This window comes from Rhinolophus sinicus, linkage group LG05 (assembly GCF_036562045.2).
Source record: "Rhinolophus sinicus isolate RSC01 linkage group LG05, ASM3656204v1, whole genome shotgun sequence".
Lineage (NCBI taxonomy): Eukaryota > Metazoa > Chordata > Mammalia > Chiroptera > Rhinolophidae > Rhinolophus > Rhinolophus sinicus.
In genome coordinates this window covers 51,138,993-51,157,044 of record NC_133755.1, presented here as the reverse complement: position 1 = coordinate 51,157,044, position 18,052 = coordinate 51,138,993, and the positions used below count along the sequence as shown (strand labels likewise).

General features: G+C 49.3%; 1 protein-coding gene across 24 annotated transcripts in view; it reads right to left on the bottom strand.

Annotated features, from left to right (window-relative positions):
- Positions 1-18,052, bottom strand: part of DYSF (dysferlin) — a 201,104-nt gene that overhangs the window by 9,214 nt on the left and 173,838 nt on the right. For all 24 annotated transcript variants that reach the window (XM_019718953.2, XM_074332153.1, XM_074332151.1 and 21 more), the window contains 10 exons: positions 14,514-14,642; positions 14,050-14,205; positions 12,405-12,496; positions 9,673-9,843; positions 8,837-8,979; positions 6,807-6,946; positions 5,518-5,606; positions 5,136-5,231; positions 4,573-4,714; positions 54-153 (listed from right to left, as the gene is read on the bottom strand). In XM_019718953.2, coding sequence (XP_019574512.2) covers positions 54-153; positions 4,573-4,714; positions 5,136-5,231; positions 5,518-5,606; positions 6,807-6,946; positions 8,837-8,979; positions 9,673-9,843; positions 12,405-12,496; positions 14,050-14,205; positions 14,514-14,642 — 1,258 coding nt within the window. The remainder of the gene's footprint in view (positions 1-53; positions 154-4,572; positions 4,715-5,135; positions 5,232-5,517; positions 5,607-6,806; positions 6,947-8,836; positions 8,980-9,672; positions 9,844-12,404; positions 12,497-14,049; positions 14,206-14,513; positions 14,643-18,052) is intronic.

Genomic DNA, 18,052 nt, shown 5'->3' with positions numbered 1-18,052 from the left:
TTCTGGGGCAGCCTCCAGTGTGCAGAAATGTGCTGACCGAAAGCAGTGCTCACCCAGAAAGTCATCAAAGGAGAACTTGTCATTGTCCCAGATCTGGAACACCACTCGCGCCGGGATTTTGCTCTCGGTCTTGTCCAGCCTCCAGAAAGCATCCTGGCCCAGAGGAGGAAGCAGGAAAGCAAGATTAGAGAGAGGCAATGATCCCTTCCAGCCGGGAAGCTTGCCTGGAGGAGGAGGTCGAGTGGGACAGCCCTCAGGGACTTGCCAGAGCCAGGTCCTGGCAGGATGATTGCTAAGACCCCAGAGAACGGTGTTCAAGGTCCAGGAAGGTACCATGCAGGCTCACTTCACATAAGTAGCTCCTTTAATCCTCCCAATTCTGTGAGTCAAGGTTCTCACTCCCAATTTACAGATAATGAAACGGGCTTGGAGAAATTAAGAGTTTGCCCAGGAGCTGACCGCTAAAAATATTAACATTATACTTCTTATGTGCCAGCTTTTTACCACTATGAACTCAATCTCTCCTTCCAACAACCTGTAAGGGAGAGAGATACTATGCTTACAGCTGAGGAGACCAGAACAAGTAACTTGGGAGTCACACCACTGGGAAGTGGCAAGCCAGGGTTCACACCCAGGCAGTCAGGTTCCAGAGTCCTGCTCTCACCTCTAAATCCTGCTCTGCCCATGTGATTTTGGGAACAGGCTGGGCTGGTTGGGACCCTAAGGTTCCCCCAGCCCATCCCCCACCCCACCCTGGCTGTCACCAGAAAGATCCCCCTGACACACTGATGTCAGGAGCTGACGGTGGAGGGCAGTAATCCCAGCTTCTCCCTCACCGTGCCAAACCACCCACCTCCACCTTCGAGAGCTTGCCCTAGGGCAAATCGAAAGTCCCTGGTGCTGGAAAACTGCACAACCTCTTCTCTCCCCACCCCACCTCCCTCAGACCAATCGTTTTGAAACAGTGTCATCTTGGGCCTCTTCCCAAGAGACCTCAAGGAGCAGCTGAGGGGTGGGGACCAGGCAAGCCAGGGCCTGGGTTTACCCTGGGTCCAGCCACACTCAACCCAAAGGACGGTCACTGGGGCTTTCTTGCTAACTCCTATTCTCTGTCCTCTCCTTATAGCTTTCCCTAAAAGGGTGGCAAGGACAGGAACCATTCTGACAGTCCTGCAGGCGATGGGTGCCAGGTCATCAATGCCAGGTCATTGCACGGGCCTGGACCAGGTCTCAGAGAAACAGACTCCCTGGGGAGTCGGGGAGCACTGCTGAAGATACAGGGTTTGTCTGGCCCTGGGTGACCTGTCCACACAGCCTTGCTGCCCAGTCAGGGCCATGCCTGCCATATGGCCTGCTCCAGGTCATGCAGACCCACAGAGCTCCCGAATCAAAGACCATGCGTCGTGGGGAATGGCCACCTTGCAAAGTACCCAGCCGTGGCCTGGACTGCTGCCTGAGTCGGTGAAGGGGCTCAGGTCCCCAGCTGGCCCCTCACCCCCCAGCCCCTGTCTGGTGCCTCCCCCTTTTCCGGGCCCCAGCCCTCCTGCAGGTGCCTCCCTCCTCTGGCGGGGCTTTTATGGCCAGCACCACAGGCCCGCCTGCACAGGCCGCCAGCAGCCTCCATTCTTCTGGCCGGCCTGGTTTATGGGCTCAGTAATGAGCCAGAGGTTCAAACGGCCCCTGGTGGGAGCAGCTGGGCTGGGGCTCCAGCCTGGGGAATGGCCCCCCAGGTCCCAGGCGCTCATTATGCTCCTGGTCTGGGCCCTTTTACTAGCTGTTTATTTGCAGGGTGGGTGCCTGACGCGCAGGCAAGCCCCGGTGGGTGTGCTGGGCTCCAGGTGGGGAGCCGGCCAGGGCAACCAGCGGTGGTTCAAAGCAGCCGGATGAAAGGAGACCTTGTACTTTACGACAGTCTCGTCTGGTTAATGGGGTCCCTGGAGGGCCTGCCTGCCAGAGGCCCTGAACCCCTCGGCAGAGAGCTGGCTCTGCAGCAGGACCATGGAGCCCAGAGGCTGTGCAGTGGCCCCGCACAAACCCACCCCCAGACTCAGTTCTGTAGCCCAGATTAGCTCATTGGTGCCTCACTGTGGGCTTGGCTCCACTTGCCTCCTAGGGTCCCTTCTGCCACAGAGGGACCCACTGGCTCTTTCTGGGTCAACCTGGTTCCTCCCTCATCTCCTGGTTGACTTCAGAACCCCCTGGACTCTGTTTCTCAACCTCCTTTTCTGACCTCTTCTTCCCATCCCCGTAGCCACCCTCTCCGGGAACCTGGCACCACACAGAATTCCCGTTCCCTTAGCCCTCCCCACTCCTGGGTGCCTCTTCTGGACCCTGACTCCTCTTCCTCCTTTCCACCCCGGAGTCCCCATAGGCCTCCCATCCTTCCAAGGCTAGTCCAGGACTATGGGCTATGCCACAGTGGGTCAACCCAACTCTTTCCTTCTTCTTTGCCGGTACCTATAATTCAGAGATGAAACCCCATCATTGCCAGAATGGATCTACCTCAAATGCTTAACCGGAAACTCCAACATGGCCCTCAGAACTTCCAGGTAACCCTTCTCTGTACCACCAGTTAGCTTGCTCTCCCTCCCTCTCCCACCCTCTTTTCCTCTCTCTCTCTCCTGGTCTCTCTCCTTTACTCAGCAGAACAGCTACTTCCAGGCTTTTCCACTTGTCTCAAATCACCTGTCACAGTGCCAGATTCTCTCTCCTCCTACTTTGTCGGAAAAAACACAAGTCTCTGCTTCCTGGAACTCCTTGCCCACATCTCCACCTGTCACAATGTAGGGGTTGTCCCACCTCCCGTTTAAGCAGACCAATTCACGTCTCTCAGCCTCGGTTTCCCATCCACACCTAGCCCCTCGTAGGACTTGGTGAGCACCAGAGTAGGTGTGAGGATGCCTCAGCCTCCCGTCTCCATTCCCAGCCCCCACTTCCCCTCTGTCTCACAGAAAAGAGAGACAGTGTTTATTTGGTTTGGAGCCCTCCCCAACAAATGCAGCATTTGCTTTGTTATGGAAACATCTTGTGATAGACAAACGCAGGGAGCAAAGGAAAATAAGATTAAACCTACAAATAGGCTAGGCTTTCCTTGACGGCACAGAACACAGGACGTTGCTAAAGTCTGCTTTCTGGCAGGCACTCTGAAACAATCCCTGCGTGAAAGAATTCATTTAACCTTGTTGAACCCATATTGTCTTTTGTTTGATGGTTTCAGAACGTTCCATGCAATATTCTGGTTTCTCTAAAGCACAGACGATCCCATGTATTGGGTCAGGAGGAGGCCATGGGGAAAGGATGTAATGAAAACAATTAAGAAGACCGAGGCAGCCAAAGTACATTATATATTTCCCTTCTTTAAGCCACTCAACCATCAGGAAAGAAAGAGGAGTAAGAGAAGCTTTGCAGGTTGAAGCCTTGAGCCACCTCCGGAAGGAAATCAGACCAGCAGAACCAAAACACCAGGGAGGCATTTACTCTGTCAGATGGGAGAGAACCTAAAGATGGAATTGATTCTAGATGGGACACAGGTGAGCAGAAGCTCCAACAGACATGCCCTCTGCCTGCAGACAGCCTGGCCGTGAGGCCCTCACTGCCTACAGCACCCTCTTCACTGTGCTCTGGCTCTGCTCCCTAAGGGCAGGTGTGCTGCCACCAGGAAGGGGGCCACCTGCTTCCGGATCTTCCTGTTTCAGGAGTACAGTTTATGGCCCAGAAGAGACCTAAACTAGAAGATGCTAAGACACAAAGAACAGAGGTCCCTGAATCCACCCCTCCTCCTGGCTGATGCTGACCAGCTCTCCAGGTGCCTTCAGCCCGGGGTGAGAGGATGGAGGGAGAGAGAAGACAATGACTTCTGGGTCTGGAAGGGTAAAGTCACTCCTAGTGACTGTCCAGTTTGGGCAGTGACCACAGGCAGCAACCGAGAAATGTGGGAAACTAGGTACAAGGCGGGACCTAGCTAAGCAATACGCAATCCTATGGACAACCCAATCCATAGGACCTCTTGGGAAGCTCTCCTTACACAGTCTGCCCCACTGCCCCACAGATTTCCCTACAAATGTTCTTCCTACTCTGACTCCATGACCTTTCCTGCTGCTTGGTCTGTCTAGGATTGGGAGAAAGGCAATAGTTTTAGGATTTGGACTTAGCTACATATGATGCTTATAGCACAGGTATGGGGTGGTTGTGGGGTGGCAGCTATGCTAATGATGGCAATGATGGTGGAAGCAGAAGGAATAGTGGGGATGCTGGAGATGGTGGTGGCAGCTTTGATGGTAGTGGAGCAGTGGTGGAAGCTGTGGTAATGGCATGAGTGAGGGGGCAGTGGTGGTGGTGGTGACATTACAGTGATGGGACAGTGGTGGTGACATTGGCAGTGATGGGACAGTGGTGGTGATGGTGACATGGGCAGTGATGGTGCAAATGGTGATAGTCATCATACAACAATGTCAGTGCTTGTTGCGGCCTTGGTGAGGGTATGACAACGGCCTGCCAGTAACTGGTAGTACGATCACACTGACATTAGAAAGCCCAGGAACTACCCCCTTTGGGGACAGGAACGAGACTCACCTTCTTGGAGACGGTGCAGACTTGCTCAGCTGGCAGGTAGTCGAAGGGGAAAACGAACCTCCAGTTAAAGTTGCCTTCGCCTCCCAAGGACCGATAATGCACGTCGGTCTTTTGCCTGTGTTCTTCAAAGCCAACCATCCAACTAGACATACACGTTTTTAGAGAACATTTCTAATTAACGTCTCTACCACAATATGCAGCCTCAACTTAGGCAAACAAGGAACTGAGAAGGTAAATGAACTTGGTAAACGACAAAGCAAAAATAATTCCCAAGAAATCTCTATGAAAGGCCGAATGTGCCACCAATTTTTAAACATTTTAAATTTTCTCTTGAGGGACATCCTCAAATCTTGTAAGTTAAACACAAAGATTAATGTAGAAGACGAAATCTAGTGGGGGAGCAACTCCCAAAAGTCAGAGACCACGCCCATAAGACCCTCCTTCCTTGCTTGTCCTCCCCTTCCCTACACCAAAGACCCCCCCTTCCCAGTAGGGTACCACCCCAGAAGGAATGGGGGTGACTCAGTGGCGCTGGGATAGGTGGGAAGGAAGATGACTCCCACCCTTTCACATAAATGTCGCTCATCTTTTCCCCCGTGATGCTGAGGTCATCAAGGAGCACATCCTTGGTGTTCCAGATTATACAACGCAGGAAAAACCTGTGGAGAAGAAGAATGATTCCAATCGCATGGATTTCCCACCAAAGGATTGGTGATCCTTGACTGAGAAGCCAAGAAATCCGATCACCCAAGAAGACCCCAATGCTTGCCTGGCTGGACACTTGGCCAGGCCAGACACTTGGCCAGGCCTACCCAGGAGTGGTAGGTACCCTATAGCTTTACTGACCCAAAGCCTGGCCCAAGTGATGCTCCTTGCCCCACCCAAGCTGGCTGGGACCATCCCACCGCCCCACTCAGCTCAGAGCCCTTGGCTGGGGTAAGTCACCTCCTGGCTCTCCGTGGGGTGATGTTGAAGGGAGGTCCAGGCCGCCCCAGGGCCTTTGGAAACAGGTCGATCCACATCTGCAGCTTCCCCTGGAGAGACATGACTCTATTGTCTCACCACCCTTTTCATTCAACCAACATCTACCTGACTGCCTGCTCTGTGCCACTCACTGGGGCACATGACGGAGAAAACCCAGGGTTTGCCATGGAGAGGTTCACGGCCTCTTAGGGGAGGTATCCTAAATGGGACCACAGGACCAACTGCAAAGGTGAGCCCACTGGCCCACAGGGTGATGATCTGGGCCTGTGCCTGGGAGTCAAAGGTCAGGGTAGCTTTCTCAGAGACGGTGGTATTGAGCTGAGTCTCGATGTGCCAGATGGAAGAGAGGAGAAAGGCATTCCAGGGCACGTGAATGGCATACACAAAGTCCTGGCGCATCGGAGAGCATGTTATGTCATAGAGTGGCTCAGAGGATTTCCACGACAGGAAACTACTCTACCAGCCACCCCTCAGCTCCCTACCTATCTGCAGCCCATCTTACAGAAGAAGGAACAGGGTTGAAGGAAATTCTGCAGGGTCACAGAGCTAGAAATGCAAGTGCTGACATTTTAATACCTGTTGTGCCCCCCTGGGGAGCTGTTGGCCACACCACCAAGGGGAGAGGAGCTCAGTTCCAAACAGCAGAGATGGTGTCTTCTGCATGTTCCTAAAGGCACCTTCACAGCTGCCTCAGCTCTTGTCTGCCTGTCACCTTCTCTCGCCCCCTCCTCCTCCAACACCCAGCCCTGAGCCCACCCGCCCTGGGCCTGCTGCCCCTCTGCATGGGAGGATACCTTTGGCCTTTCTGATAACTGCTCTCTGTGGCTGCCCTGCCAGTCTGTCACAGGGTGCTAGTGGCCGGCCTGAACTCCCTGCTGCAACCCCGCACAGGGCCAGCCATCTGAGACGTCACTGACTGATGATGGGGAGGGCATGCTGAGTCCGGACTGAAACAGCGAGGCTTTGGAATGACTTATAGGAAGTCAGAGATCGGCCTACATGGGGCGGGAGGAGGTGGCTTGGGCCCATTCCCCAGGCCCTGAGGGCTGCGGGTAGCCAGAGGAGGCCAGCCCCAAGAGGTCCCCTGGTAGGCCAACAGTGGTGACCCCTGAGACTGTGGAGAAACACCATAAAGGAGGGAAGGGCCAAATCCTGCGATCTTTGCTGGTGCGTCCAGGATGTCCACGGTGTCCTTGAAGTAGGGCTAGCCTGGGGTTGGGGACTCTGGAGCCTGGGGCTCGACGGCCTACCTGCTCAATGTCAGGTTGCAAGGGGCTGTAGAGGGGCCGAGACTCCACATGCTCAGGAACCAGGCCTTGCTGCTGGAGGACGTGCAAAGCCAGACGCTCCTCCACTGGGCCCAGATGCGGGTTTGGGACCCTGCCAGCCTCTGTCCCAGAGAGAAGAGATAAAAGTTGCTGGGGCTGAGTGAGCCAGCGATGGTAGGGCAACCAGGTGCCCTTGGGACACCCCTACCCCCGCAGCCTCACCCCAGCACAGCCACACTTCTTCTGCTCCTCATGTCTCACTCTCTGTAGGGAACACTGTACTATCCACAGGCTCCAGGCTTAAAATCCAGACTCCCCATTGCCATCATTTCTACCAAGCCTCTTATGTAAAGCTCTTCTTATTTTCCACCAATTCAAATCGTGCCCACCCGCCAAAGCCCTCCTAACTCTGAGCCTCAGCAACCTCTACTCCCAGGTCAGGCTCTTAGTACCAGTCTCTGGTTCGTGCAAGCTGTTCTATTAGTAGCAGTAGCTAAAATAATAGCAGTAACAGCAAACACTTATAAAGCGGGAACCAGGCACTTTTCTCCATAGAGATTAACAGGTTCGATCATCATAATAACCCTAGAAGGTAAATGCTATTATCCCCATTCTACAGATAAGAGAAATGAAGCCCAGAGCAGTCACCCAGCTGGTCAGCAGGGCAGCTGAGACCACAGGAGTGGTTCTGACCCTGACAAGCCTGGCCAACCAGCCAGCAGCACGAACTTGGAACTCCCATGACAGAGACCTTGGCTGCGGGTAGGAGGGTCTACATGTCTACACACACATACACACACAGGTATGTATACTCAGGTGTGCCCATGTTCACAGAGTCTCATTAGCATGCACACACACACACACACACACACACACACACACACACACACGTTCATCCATCAAACCTGTCCTGCCCACTTTACTAGGTGCCAGTAAGGAAGTGGCGGGGCATCACAGAAGGACCACGGGGTCTAACAGGATGGGTGACATTGGGCAGGTCATTAACCACTCGTGGCCTCCACAGCCTCATCTGCAAAAACAGGCTGATGTCAGACCTCACCAACTCTAGCTTTCTGGATTTCCTTTCCTACAAATGTATCACCACGAGCCCTGGTCCCTGTGCTAAAGCTGCTCACAGACGAGCAGAAGGCAATGAGACCACGCCTACAACAGAGGCATGTTCTATCGGAAAAGAGAATGGGGGTGGGGTCAGGGCCTGATGGAGAGGAGCTGGCTCAGCCATGACCTGGGACAGTCAGAAAAACAGAAAGTGGAGGAGGGGATCTGGGATAAGGGAGTCAAAGTCATCAGTCCCCTTTTATAACCCAAGCACCAGCTCTGACATCAAACATCTCTGAAACCAGCAGAAGGTGAGGGGCCAGCTGGGCCTATAAACACCACCGGGGAGTCTGAGCTGCTCGGGGTGGGCAATGCAGGCCTGTGGGCACCTCAGACACGTGGAGAGCATGTGGCAGGATTCTCAGGCATGAGCCTTAGGCAGACCCATGGGCAAGGTGGGGGCTGCAGGGCTTCCTGCCTGCCCTTTGAATGCTTTCGGTGCAGGAGCTATGAGTGGGGGCTCAGAAGGTTCCATCAAAGACAAGTTGGCAGGCTAGTGCAACTCAAGTAGAAAACTGTTTCTCAGAGGCGGACGATACCCCAAACTCTGATCAAAGTCTGACCACTCAAAGCCAGGAGCTGACGGAATTTAACCGTGACCCTGACCAGGGCTTCAGACTCACCTCTCATCTTGCCCTCAGATGGGCCCCAACCTGGCCTTGGTCTGAGCTCTGACCTTGGCCCCACCTTGACCTCTTATTTTTACAGTGGTGTCACAGATAAGTACTGGTCCCGAACATACCAAGCGCAAGGTTAACCCATCTGTGCTGTCCTAGAGGGTCCCAGACCATACCCTATATCCAGTTGGCCCCTTTATGACAGGAGAGAGAAAACAAGAAAGAAGGGGATAGAGGGAGAGCCCACGATGGTTTCAAGGTCACGTGGCAGCTCACCTATTTCTTCAATGGTGTATTCTTTATCTTGAAACACCACGTGGTTTGTCCTGTACACAGGGGCCTTGACCCTGCGCTGCTGGCAGAAGAGGTGCAGGAGCTGGGAGGGGCGGAGCTGGTCCCTCCACTGGTTCGGTCCAGAGCTGAGGCCCAACACAAGACAAAGATGAGACGCTCTCGGACGCTGACAATGGCGAGGGGCACGCCGTGATCCGTGTACTCACACTCATAGCATCACCCACCCTCCACTTTTACAGTGGGTCCCCTATGTGGTCATTCATCATGACTGGAGATCTCCATTTCACAGATGGAGAAACTGAGGTCCAGAGATACTAGGACTTGTTTAAATACATATATACAGTATTGGAACTTAGATGTTTCTAATTTCCAGATTTAGAGAATCAGACGCAAATAAGATCCAAGTTGGTAGGAAGTGGGTGGAGGCCGTCTACACATGAGTTCACCTGATATAAATCCCCTTAGGGTGCATCTGGGGCCCATGTGTTCCATTGTCAGTCTCCTCTCTCCTCTCCCTCCTTCCCTCTCTTTCCCTCTACAGGCCCTCAGGGGTGCCTTAAGGAAAGAGCGAGATTCTTAGACAAACAGGCTCAAATACTAATCCTACCACTTACAAGCCATACCATCTCTGGGCCTCAGTTTCCTTATCTGTGGAGTCAGGTCACAACCCCGATTTGAACTTCTGTGACAGAACATCTGTGATGTGCTTAGCCCAGAACATCTGTGATGTGCTTAGCCCAGAGCAGGCACACAGTAGGTGCTCTGTATGCAGAGGGTGGGATGATTGTCAGAGGAGCAGCCAGCTCCCATGCACCTACACACAGTAGGTCTGTGGGAGCCCACAGCGAGCCCCAAACTTGGACAGCAGCCTGTTCTCCAGGTCAATGACGGTCTCCCCGATCTTCTCGTCCTTGGAGAGGAGGTCGTAGTCATAGACAGTGATCTTCAGATCCTTCTCCAGAGGCAGAGTGCAGGTCAGCTCGAACATCCTGTGGGGCGGGGCCGAGGTCAGAACAATGGCGGCTCCGTGTCATCCCCACACACAGTGGGAGCCCAAGGCGGTGGCAAGGGTAGAGGAGGAGCTTGACAACCATCCCTGGCCTCGTCCTCTCCTCCCAGGAGTAGCCCTGCGGTCCGCCGTCCTTGGGCCTCCTGTAACTCTTAATGCACAGCACTCACAGCACTCTACTGGTACGGGGCGTGTGAGTGCATGCATGGGTGGGGGGTCTGCACCACAGAATTAAGGGATGAATTGGAATAGAATGTTAAAACTGAATTTCCACCAGGACACCAGGAGACAAGAGATATGAAACTCCAGAGCAAGGCGCCAGAGCCCTGGAATTCACCAAGAGGGTGGCCTGGGACCCACTTTCAGGACTCTGGGAGCTTCACACCTACTTCTGGAGTGAGATGGAGACAGTCTGTGAAGAAATTTCTTTGAGAAAGCTCCTGCCATGCTCTGAGACACCCCCCCCCCTCCATGGGGGTCAAATGTGGAGGTGTTGGCCCTCCCCCCACCATTTCCCTGCAGGTAGGAGATGCAAGCCTGGCACCTGACTCACACCCAAGGAAGTGAAAGCACCTTGTGGCAGAGAGGAGAGAGGGGCTCCATTTGGGAGGAGCTACATTTCTTCCATCCTGGCTGGGCCACCACAAGGCCAGACTGGAGCCGCCTTGAATCCTGCCCCATGGGACCTGGGGTTCCAACAGTGAGAGACTGTGAAGAGGCCCATCTGAGGACAAGGGGATGGAGGCCACCAGCTAAAGGGACATAGTATCTGCCACATCCCAAGAGCTGCAGGGCAAGGACTCAAAGGGGCTCTCTGGAAAGCACCCACAAGAAAATAAATCAGCTTTAAACATGTGATACCCAGAGGGTGCCCGGATGAAAGAGGCAGTGAGCACAGAAAATGGGCCCTCTCCTCTAACACGCTCCCCGAGTCCTGGTCCTGCACGAGTCAGGAACCTCAGTGGCTTGCCAGAAAGGGGAGGGGAGAGACACTAGGCAGAGAGCAGGAGAAGACGAAGCCTTCCCTCCACACATCCACGTGCTATGCACAGCTATACCCAAAGTAGGCCAGCTGGGAGAGGGGGGTGACAACCATCCAGCCATTCAGGGTGTTTGTAATTACACATGAATGGGCATTCTGGTTACCAACTTGAGACTGTGGGTTTATGACAAAGTGGATTGTCTAAACGTGAGCAGAAAAATTGCCTGCCTGCCTGCCACAGTTTCCACTCAGGGAATGAGGATGGTAACCCCCACAGAATAAATGTTTACAGGATACTGGCAGACAAAAACAAAGTTCTGTTTTGATTATATCCCTCGAGTTGTGCTTGTTTGAAAGAAAGAGTTTCTGCTACCACCTGAGGGAGGCTTAAAACCACAGGCAGACCAGCATGGAGAAACAAAGTGGGAGGGGTGTGTTTCTGCTCTTGCTCTCCTACCTGACCCTGATATCCACACTCCTACTGTGGAATAAGCCCAATCTGCTGCCACCACCATGAACCTGTACCCCATGCCCACCACTGGAATGCAGCAAGTACAGCTCCTGCCCACCATCTTCCCTGCAGCCCTTCCCTCCGACTCCAGCTTGGTGGCGGCTCATTATGGCCAGGACTGATTCACCTTCAGAAACGGCACTTCCCAGGCTGACTGGGTCCTCGTGGAGCAGCTGAGTGACCACAGCTAACTTGATAGATAACCAGTTTATGAATTCAATGTGTCACTTGACCATATCAGAGCACCACACGCCTTCTCCTCCAAGTGCTAGAGAAGTAGCCGCCAACTTCCCTCTGTGATTCTCCTTTCTCTGGCCTCATGAAGTTGCATCCAAAGGGCAAGCAAGTCAGGATGCCTGGGAGCTACGCCCATGCAATGGGCATGGGTCCTTCCTTTCCTTGCTCTGAGAGGTCAAGAAGCATTTGACTGTCTTGAGTCCACACCCTTCCTCTATCTATTCACTACAGACAAACGTGCAGCCATAAAAGAGAATAATCACCAAACGCAACGTGGGATCCTGGATTAAATCCTGGAACAGCAAAAGGACATCAGTAGGATCATTGGTACAATCCTGATAAAGGCTCATGTTTAGTAAATAGTAATGTGCCAATATCAATTTTTTCAGTTTTGACATATTTACAGTGGTTTGGTAAGATGTCAACTGTGGGGGAAACTGGGTGAAGGATATACGGAAATTGTACTGTCTGTAACTTTTCTGTAAATCTATAATTACTCCAAAGAAAAAGTTAATCTAAAAAAAAAAAGAGAATAGCTAGCAAATGCACGCTCTGGGTTTCCATTCAGATTTCTGATCTTGAGGTAATTGTGTACATGTTTAAGAAGGGGCTTCTGCCAGGACTCCAACCTTCGGCACATAATGAAGAATTAGGTGAGGTTACGCTGCCCCGCCCAGCCATACATGATTTAGCAAATACAGCTTTGCTCCAGGAACCGGGACTTCCCAGTAGCAGCCACTCCTCCCTCCCTGGGCTGTCGGTCATCCAGACTGGCACCTCTACCCCAAGACCCAGGTGGCCCCAAACTTACTTTCCAAACACAGGCTCCAGAGTGCAGGGGATGTAGTTATCCTGGTCACTCACCGATTTCTTTCCTATGGCGATCTTGATATAAGGATCACACTGAAGGAGGAGACAGAAAGACCTAAGTGAAATCACGTCCCCAACGTGTCTCTGAAGTGTCTTCGGTCCTCTGCCTCCTGATGGGGCTAGGTGGCCAGATCAAAGAGTTGCTATCCTGTCATCCTGCCGGGCCAGACGCCCCATTCTGCACTCCACACCACACCACGTGGCCCTGGTGTGGGCTTCTAGCCACAGTCCAGCAGTGGAAATGGGATACCTGAGTCCTCCATACTTCCAATCCACTTCCGCGTTGGGAGAAGGTGGTGGGGGCCTGGCTGATATCCTCAGTAACCTAACAGTTTGTAGGACCCATGTGGCTGGGGTCCGTTCTGTGACCTCTGCTCCTACAGATGGAAAGGGAGAGAGGTGGCCAGGCTTTGTCAGCCCCACACATCCAGCCTGGCCTTCCCTGGATGCCTCCTGCAAGCATCCCCTCAACTAGCCTCCAGGAGCAGCTGGGGCCGGAGAGTGCTCAGGGTCGGGCTTGGTATGAAGATGGCTTGAAGCTCATGAACTGCTGGTCACATCCATATCTTGGAGGTCACTGGCGGTGCCTCGGCTGGGGATGGCTCCATTCTGCCTGTGACCACCCGCAGGGCAAGGGCAGCTATGATTTCTCACTTTTAAAAGCAGGGCTCCAGGGATAGAACACCAGGCCTCTACCCACAACTTCAAGGACACATGCTAGGCCTGTACCCATCTAAGGGGACACGAGAAGACCCTAGCTTCGGACCTCTGAACTCCTGTCTCTCGTCTTTCTTCTTTCTCTTCTGTCCCAACTGTATGTGCCCCACCCCTACCATCTCCTCATAACTCCAGACTCTTGCCCTCCTTCAAGTTCCCATCGTTCACTCAGGGCCAGGACCAGAGTGAGGCGATGAGGAACTTGCTCCAGGCACAAAGTCTCAGGGAGGGCCAAGAAAACTCAGTAATCAAGATAAACAATATTTTAATGCAATATTTTAAAACTTAAAAATCAATGCCAACAGTCCCTGATGAACAAAATATCAAAAGTTTAAATAAAGACAGAATCAGTATTACAGGTTTTCTTTTTGTCTCAGGCTCCCCCATGGCACAGTGGGTTACTGATCCCATTCCACGCTTTGTCTCCTCACCCCACACCCCACATTGAAAGTCCTACAGAGTCCAGTCCAAGCCCACACCTTCAATGTCACCGATCCTGACGCCTTATCCTTGTGCTAACTGTACACTAAGCATCTTCTTGCGAACTTTGCCAAAGTTTTTAACCCCTCCCCAAATACTATTTTCATCTCCCTCCCAACCTATCAAAACTCCATTGGTCTTTAAGAATCCTGTGCCTTCCAGGAAGCCTTCCTCATTATTCCCATGTCTTGTACTGACTTTGGCCTTTTCTGAACTCCTAGAACACAAGGCCCTCGATAGAAGCCATCCAGTCACATCTCAGTTTTGTACATTTGTCTGGTTTCCCCAGCTTCCCGTCAACTTCCTAGGATAGAGTGTGTCCAGATTCTGCAGCCCATTTGTACCCCGGCCTGCTATTCCAGGGGAGGTGCGAGTTCTAGGAATGTTACCTTCCCATTGGGGTCCTTGGGCTGCAGACCAAATGCTCGGATGATATAGATGCGGACGAGGCACTCCTGGGGCCCCTGGGCGGCCAGCTGGTGGAACTGTCTTGGGGGCACAGGGAGGGCTGGGTCTTCTGGGAGGGGATAAATTTTGAAGAGACCCTGAAAAGAAAGAGAGGTCAGCTTTCATTTTTATCATCGTCACCAACACAGTCACCACTGTGACCATTACTCTCATGTCTGCCAGAGTCATCACCACTGAGATCACCAAGCCCAGGGTCATCCTCTCACCACCATCAGATTCTGCATCAGCAGCATCGTGGTCACTGCCACCACCTCCATCACCCACACGGTCATCAGCACTAGTCATTATTGATATTACTACGGTACCCCTGCCCTTGCCCCTTTGCTTCCTGCTGCCACCCCGTCTTAGGCCTCCCTGGGTTAGGGACACGTCCTCAAGGATTTACCTTAAATTCCCCAATGACAGAGGGGTCCTCCATCTCCTCCTGAGTCTTGCCCCGGTACAGCTTGAAGGTGTTACAAAAGTCAGACAGGCCCTCAAACGCCTCCACATTCTCCAGTTGTGTGTCATAGACCTGCCACAAGCAGGGAGGAGAGAAGGTGACAAAGGAAAGAGAGAAAGAAGAGGGAAAGCAAAGGAAGAGGAAACACGATAGTGTCAGAGTTAAGAAAGGCAGAGAAGAGAGAAGAAAATGAGGGGGGAGGGCATGAGCAAATCAGATGAACAAAGGCAAAGAGCGGTGGAGATAAGAGAGGGGCCAAGAAAGAAGAGAGGCAGGTGAGGGAAAGAACAAAGGCAGAGATTTAAAAAACAAACAAACAAAAAAGCAAATAGTGGAGATTAAAGAGAGAGAACAGGGTGGGGGGGACCAGGAGAAGGGAGTAAGAGAGGAAGACATTTGTTCAGTGCCACTAGAGAATAGGGTTTTCTGGTGCATCCAGGATTCTAGGGATCTGAGAGTCATCATATACATAGGTAGTGCATTTTTTAAGAGAATAAGATCACAGTCAAACAAATGAAAAAGTTAACTGACTTTTGATTTGAAGATCAAGACAGAACTTTGGAAAATTCACAGGTCAGCATGTCAAGCAAAAATGTTCACTGTGCAAGATGTCCAAAGGGCAGTGATATCAAGCACCAGACCAAGGATGTCTTTTGAACACAAGTGTATGAATTCCATTTGTTTTATTTCTCCCAAACAGCCAATGACTGTTATTTGTTAGAGCAGTGTTTTGGAATTACTTAGGTTTAAACAAAGCAGTAGTTTTCTATTACAGATGATAAGATATACCTAATAAATTGTGATATTCAGCAACTTAGTATACATGCTATGTTGGTTATATCTGAAACTGACAGACAAGATACTTCAGGTAAGTTCCTTTCTCATATTGCTAAATATTATTTCTCATTTAGGTCTAGCTCAAGTTCTACCTCTTCCAAGAAAGAATCATTTTTGCAAGTGATATAGATTCATTCTTAAAAATTAGAAAATATCAGTAAATATAAAGAAAATGTTATTATTGCCTTATATTCTGATTCAGAAAAAAATAACAATTATTTGGTTAACATTTGGCATGTATCATTTTGAATTTTTGCTTCCTCTATTTATATAGTTGATTCATTTCCATCAAATGACTAGTTCTTTGATTTGTCAATTTTACCATTTTTTTCTGTTCTAGTTCCTTATTTCTGCTTTTATCTTCACTCTTTCCTTCTTTCTACGGTTCTAAGGGTTTTTTATTCTAACTTCTTCAGTTGAAGCTTTATTTACTTTGCTCCTTCTATTCTGATAAGGAAAATACTTACTATGAAATTGCTTCTGCTTACTACTGTCTTGGCATTGCCCCATTTGTTTTTGCTGTATAACATTTTCATTTTCTTGGCATTCCAGAATTACAGTTTTATTTTTATTATTTGATCCAAGAACTAGATGCCTCATTAGTTTTCATTTTTATTTTTAATTAATGTAAGTTTGTTTGTTTTTAACTTCTATTTATTTTAAGTGTGTTTTTCCAGGACCCATCAGGTCCAAGTCAAGTAGTTTTTTCATCTAGTTGTGGAGGGCGCAGCTCACAGTGGCCAATGTGGGGATTGAACCAGCAACTTTGTTGTTAAGAGCACCACGCTCTAACCAACTGAGCTAACCAGCCGCGCCGGTTTTTAAGGCTATAAACTTTCTCTGAATGCTGCTTTAGCTATAACCATTAAAGTCTAACATGTAGCATTTATCATTGTTTCCCAAATATTCTACAATTTTGTTTTCTATATGTTCTTTCACCAAGAATTTTTTTTAAAGTTTGTTTGTTTGTTAATTTTCCAGATAGAAGATACTTTTGGGCTTTTGATCTTATTATTAAGTTCTAAGTTTATGGCATTATAGTCAAAAAACATTGTCAGTGGTATTGTCACTTTTTGAAATTTGTTTAAGGTTTTCTTCATGGCCTGTTACTTGGTCAATTTTTGTAACTGTGCCGTTGGTGTAGTCTCTGTTTTCAAGCTACAGGGTTCAATCAAGTTAATAATTATGCTGGTTTTCTACATCCTCTCACATTTTTGTGCCCTTGACCTGATATGAACTGAGAGAAGAGAACTAAAATTTCCTCCTACCTACCAGTGTGTTTCCATTTCTTCTTGTAGCTCCTGTAATTTCTGTTTTGTAAATATTGATGTTGTATTATATAGCACATAGATACGCTCAAAACTGTCATCTCTTGGAATTGCACCATTTAGCTCTATTAACTACATTCTTTGTCTCATTTAATTTGGGGGACCTAAATATGCTCTCATCTAATATGAAGATTGTGATTTCTGCTTTCTTTTCACTTGCATTTTCCAGGCACACATTCTTCCCATCTTTTATATTCAGCCTTTATGAATCTCTTTAATTTAGAGTTAGATTTTACTTTGAGATCTGATTCAAATTTTGTTTTTAATAAGTGATTGATATGATATGTAGTATTGACATGACAGATGCTTTTAGTATGCTTGTACATTTATACTTACATAGTTATTAGGTGGTGCTAAAATAATTGCGGTTTAAAATGTTAAAAATAATTGCAAAAACCACAATTACTTCTGCACCAACCTAACATATATTTATAGTTTTCTAGTTTCATAGATTTTTTTTAAAATCTTTGCCTGCTTGCTCCGGTGTGTGTGTGTGTATGAGTGTGCACGCATGTGTAGTTCTTCTGATATCTAGGATGACCTGAGTTTATATTCTAATATTATTATAAATTTATATGTACTAATAATACTTTTATTCCTCTATATCTTTAGGAACAGTATTTAGGACTTCCCTACTATAGCAATGATAAATTAATCAAATTTATCTTCCCTCTCCCTCCCCATCACCCAGTTTTAGACAATACTATCTTCTTTAATATTTACCTCTGTACTGTTTGCTTCTAATTTGCTTATACTCCTATTATTTGATTTGCCAACTTTAAATATCTGTCAACTCTATTTATTCTATAATATGGCAATCAGTGTCCTTACTTTGTATCTCATCATCTTCTTTCCTTCTCCATCTAATTTTTGTCAGTTTTATCATTTCTACATTTTCAGTATATATAATATTTAGATTCTGCCCTGTTACCCTAACCCTTCCATTTGTTCTCATTTTAGGTCTCAGGTTAAATATCATCATAACCAGTCCTTTTGTTGTGGTTTTCCCAGTTATCTCCTAATTAGATGAAGTTCATTCCCTAGGAGTTCCTTAAGACAGACTCATGGGAACTATATTACCCATTCCTGAATATGCATGCTTGGGTTTCTGTAACCTTTGTGCTTGGCTTAATATAAATCCTCAGTCACCCTTTCTTTCCTTGATGATCCATAGAGGGTGTTTTACTGTCTTTGAGTATTAAATGTTGTTGTGGAGAAATTGAAGCCACCTTGATTTATTTCCTATTGTATATGACTTAATATTTTTGGAAGGAAGGTGGTATGACTACCCCCAAACATCCTTTATCTCTAAAGTCC